Here is a 5,016-nt window from a genome sequence, read left to right as displayed (position 1 = left end):
TAACAAAATCGAGAAATTCTAATAACTTCATGAAAAGGTAACATGTCTGATGAAGAAAAACTAGATAACACAAGCATGCAAATACAAAAGTAGAAATATCAAAACTTGTCAACTATGAAAGATGTAAATCTCCAATAGATAGATATGGTTGTTCTACAGTTTTATGCTTTGATGGCATACTTCCTCAATGGGAAGTATGTCTCTTTCTTCTTCTCCCTCTCGGTCTTAAGAGAAGCCTGCATGAACAAGAAGTGAAAGTTAGCCAAAAATCCAACATAATGTCTAGTTCTATACATGAAAATTTATAGGCTGCAATAAGATCATACAAGATATATACACACCCACTCAAACAGAAAATGCATGAATAGATGAAAAACATAAGCATAAAAAACTACACTGTCAAATGTCTATTGCTCTTATGCAACTTGTATACCATCATCAGTTGGGGATTAGGTTTAGATAGAAAGACCAAATTCAAGTAAATCACATTTCTCTAATAATCCTATATCAAACCAAAATTACATTGTCATTGGTTACTGTTTGAAATAAATAAAAGAATTGATAGAGTTTTAAAATTAGCTTGATTCAAAGTAAGCCTTACTAGAAGAAGATGATGCAATACACATATCAATTAATAAAGCTCTGAATGTCACTAGTATCAAACGACTGAACTATATTATCAAACTAGTAATCCATATTCCTTAACAACTGGTTCTTATAAGGCTCCTATTACACATTTGCAGCAATTTTCTCATACAGTTATTACATGAGTAAATAATGTTATATACAGTACAATTACTGAAGAATGTACATACTGTTTGGAAACAAGAATAAACAATGAACCCTTTGAAAAATAGCAGGCCACTAATACAATATCAGCACAAGATTTATTGAAATTGTTCTGAACCTAATTAGAGATCTGGTTAAATCTAATAGTAAACCTAATTAAACATAATAAACACAAATGAAAGTTGAAAACAAAATGAAGTACTACCTGGTGCTTGGTGAGCCTTCGGCGAATAGCCCTGGTCTTCTTAGGGCGGAGATCAAGTGGCAAATACTTCTTGTTCTTGTAAACTTCCCTCAATGCAGCCTTCTGCTTCTGAGAAATCACTGTCAAAACCTGAGCAATCGACAGCCTCACCACCTTGCTGAAAAACACAACGATCCAAAAAAAAAACATCAATCATTAACACAAACACCTAACGCGCATCAACCAATTAGAACTAGAAACCACAAAAAAATGATTTTTACATCTTGGAGAGCTTGTTGGGTGCACCACCGGTGACCTTAGCAACACGGAGCAAGGCGAGTTCGGCCTTGAGGTCCTTGAGCTGACTCAAGAGATCAGCTTTGGCTTTCTGCCTCAATTCGTGAACCTTGATTCTGGCTGAAGAATCAAACACAAATCAGAATCATGAGAAAAACGAGTGATTGAGGATTGGAATTGAGAAATTAGGGTTTAAGAAAAATTACCCATTGTTAAATTCACGACGGCTGCTCCTTCCTCTCGTTGCTACAAACCCTAGCTAACCTGAAAATGAGAGAGGCAAAGAAAGCCTTTGGATATTATAAATATCGAGTTTATTTTGGGTTCTGAGCCCATATTTTGTTTTTAAATGGGCTTTATTTTTTTAATTGGGCTTTGATAAATGGATACTGAATGGGCCTCAAACTAAATGTTAATGTTAATTATAATTAGTGTTCTTAATTCAATTATACTAGTATTATTTTTTAATATTAATGTAGCCAAGTTTTGTGAATTAATTATTTTATTTTAACCCATTATTTTATGAAGTTAATTGAGATATGCTGTCACATTATAAAATAAGAGAAAATCGTATATGCACTTTCAATGTTATTATGTATTCTGTCGATGAATTTATATTGGAAGATTGTATAAAATTATTTATACTTGCATATCAATTAAACTCATATAATAGTGTAAAACATTTTATATTAATAATGCATAATAATTTTTATTTTTATTTTATCCCATGCACCGAAAATTAAAATAAATATCTTATAATAAAATATTAAAAAGTCAACAAATTTTATATTATGTTTATTTATTATAATTAAGTAGATAATAAACTAATAAATTAAATTATTATTAAAAGAAGTTGAATCAGGTGGTATTGGTTAGTCTGTATTTATAAGATTTTATAATTTTCTATCAACTCTCCGAATTTTATATTAGTATATACTTTGTAATATGAATGTTGATATTTTTAATAAACGAGAGTTTGTTAGGTGAATACAATTAGTATTCCTATTAATGAGAGATTGAGACTTCCGCATTTAATAAATTATAATTATTATTTCTTAATATTCATACAATTTTAAAATTTATTGTCAACAACTTATATTTTCATAGAAATAAAAAATACAAAAATACAACTACTCACTTTTTTTATAAAAGAAATTGTAGTGTTGACGCTGAGGTCCTCACCCTGTAAGACATGGTCTGGACGCTATCTTTGTGGAGTATGAGGTCTCGTTCTTGGAACATATGACGTGTATAATATTGGTGTCTCCTTACTAAGTCATACCAGAACGATTCATGTCACGACTCCATTGATAATAGGTGGTTAGTAGTCTCCCTTGGTTAAAGGGGGGACGGATACCATTTAATTTTTTGTCATACCAGAACGATTCATGTCACGACTCCATTGATAATAGGTGGTTAGTAGTCTCCCTTGGTTAAAGGGGGGACGGATACCATTTCCTAAATCCTATATAAATACTTCTCCCCTAAGGGGAGAGAAGATAAGTCATTATTAATTTTTTGTAATATTCTATTGTTTCGCGTCGAAATGGATAAAGCACAATCGTTATTCTACATTTTTTAAATGATGTTATAGTTTTATTCTACATTTTGGACTCAAAAGGTAATGCACATTCACTAAATGAACATTACAACAACAACTTTGCATGTTTCAGAACTTCTTATGACTAGCGCAAAAGCGGAATTCGGAACAAAATGTTCAGAAACTAATGACGTTGCACGTCAGAAACTTATAATCAGAACTGACCGTTAAAGATTCACAATAACAAATCATTACGGTACCAAAATTATTCACACACAAATATAACATTGTTATCATCAAAACTCAAGGTATAGATGCATAACCAAATTTTGTTATAACAATGTCTACTACAGAAGCTGAGTTCATTACAATTACCGAAGCATGCAATGAGTTACCATGATTGAAGAAAATTTCGTAAGAGTTTGGTTTTTTCAAGAAAAATATGTGTTATTTGTTGATAATCAAAGCGGTATTCATCTTGGTAAGAATCCAACTTTTCATAATAGGTCCAAACACATTGATGTGATATATCATTGGATATGTGATATTTTCAATGCTAAGATGTTGGAGTTAACTAAAGTTAATACATATGATAATGTTTCTGATATGATTACTAAAATATTACCAAGAGGGAAATTTGAAGTTTGTTGTGATATCACCGGTTTAACGATTTCCTCCATATAGTTATGAGGGGGAGATTTGTTGGGTTTGAGAAAATTTATATACGTTGTGTATTGGCATGTTATTGTATCTTAATTTCTCATTAGTAAGGACTATTACCAACATTATTTTTCTTTCCTTACATTACATTATGTATTATTATTATTATTATTACTATTATTATTATTATTATTATTTTGAAAGAGGGAGTCGGTCCTTCGGACATACCACCTACCAAGAAGAAGATGAGCTTTATTAATATGTGTGTGATTATGGATGTGGTTGTCGCTCTTGGGGGGGAAATTGTTTGGTGCAGAGAGAAATTATTGTTACGTTTATTTTTTTCCATTCTAATAATATTATGCTGACTATCCCTTATTTTCTTTTATAAATAACATGAGACCCCTTAAGAATCTATTCATGAGGAGGAAGGCCATAGCTACCTGTGAGGTGGTTACATCCCATACTTCAACTCCTACCTCAGTCTTAACCGAGACAAACATTGAAACGACTCAGATGGAAAGAAAGGCTTTGTCTTGGAAGCAATCAAATATGTTATATTAAGAACATCGTTCCTCCAAGAGACTGAGTAACAACTTGAATAACTGATTTGTTATTGCTCGGGAGAGTGCATAAACTGTTAGATTATGCTGCTAAAGTCTTTTAATTGTTGAGAATATAGCAAGTGTGAGTAATAGTCCCATATTGATTGCAAATATGGAGACTTGAGCATTTATAAGTGAGAAAACTCACTCACATACCACCTTAAGATTTTGGGTGAATATGTGGTATGTCTCTCACAAAAGGTTTTTCTCTAAAAGAAGAAGTCTCACAATATCCAATGCTCCCTAGTAAAAAACTCCCTCAATGCATGGTATCAGAGTCTATTTCGAGAAAGGGACTTACTTACTTGTATCGAAAGTCAATGGTGCCACAAGGGTGGTGAGTAAGAAACATTTTGTTGAAGAGTGTCAACGGTGTTGTTAGTTAAGTAGCGCCTAAGAGAGGGGGTGAATTAGGATCTTTGAAAACTTTTTCCGGTTTATGAAAAACTTTGTTCTTTTTTTCTGGTTATGTTAAGTGATGAACGGTAAAGTGCGAAAAGGTAAAGAACACAAAGAGATGTCCTGGTTCCCCTCACAGATCGAGAGTACTTCAGTCCCCTTTCAACATGAAAGAGATTTCACTATCTATTATGACTTGTACAAGACATACACAATCACCAAGAACAACCTCTTGTGATTCATCAAGTTGATATGAGAATAATCCTCTCAAACTCAACCCTCTTGCTTCCAACAATCCTGGACAGCAAGGTGTTTACAAAACACACAATCTTATTTTTCAACAATTCTAAAAAAATAAGATATGTATTACAACAATGGTTTGAATATACAGTTTGTAGTATAATGATCACACTAAGTGATATATCAATTTACTTAATCTTCTCTTCCAATGACAATAATTCACAAACACAAAGATATTAGATTGCTCAAGTATTTTCTATTTTGAATAATATGGAAATATGCAGAAAATATCTTGAATGAAG

The 5,016-nt window shown here is 32.0% G+C and overlaps 1 protein-coding gene across 1 annotated transcript; it reads right to left on the bottom strand.

Annotated features, from left to right (window-relative positions):
* On the bottom strand, positions 1–1,589 carry LOC127098115 (60S ribosomal protein L35). The gene is made up of 4 exons (XM_051036620.1): positions 1,477–1,589; positions 1,255–1,390; positions 995–1,151; positions 1–236 (listed from the first exon to the last, which is right to left on the bottom strand). The coding sequence occupies exons 1-4, from the start codon at positions 1,478–1,480 to the stop codon at positions 162–164; spliced, it is 372 nt and encodes a 123-aa protein (XP_050892577.1). The 5' UTR covers positions 1,481–1,589; the 3' UTR covers positions 1–161.
* Positions 1,590–5,016: the final 3,427 nt, after the last annotated feature.

Source organism: Lathyrus oleraceus, chromosome 6 (assembly GCF_024323335.1).
Source record: "Lathyrus oleraceus cultivar Zhongwan6 chromosome 6, CAAS_Psat_ZW6_1.0, whole genome shotgun sequence".
NCBI classification, from domain to species: domain Eukaryota; kingdom Viridiplantae; phylum Streptophyta; class Magnoliopsida; order Fabales; family Fabaceae; genus Lathyrus; species Lathyrus oleraceus.
Note: the sequence above shows the minus strand (reverse complement) of the source record. Positions and strands in the feature narration are given on the sequence as shown.

Excerpts from the sequence above, each read along its gene's own strand:
- LOC127098115 (XM_051036620.1), bottom strand. Across the intron at positions 1,152-1,254 it reads CCCAACAAGCTCTCCAAGAT|CAAGGTGGTGAGGCTGTCGA; the intron begins GTAAAAATCATT and ends TGTGTTTTTCAG. Across the intron at positions 237-994 it reads GAAGGCTCACCAAGCACCAG|GCTTCTCTTAAGACCGAGAG; the intron begins GTAGTACTTCAT and ends TTGTTCATGCAG.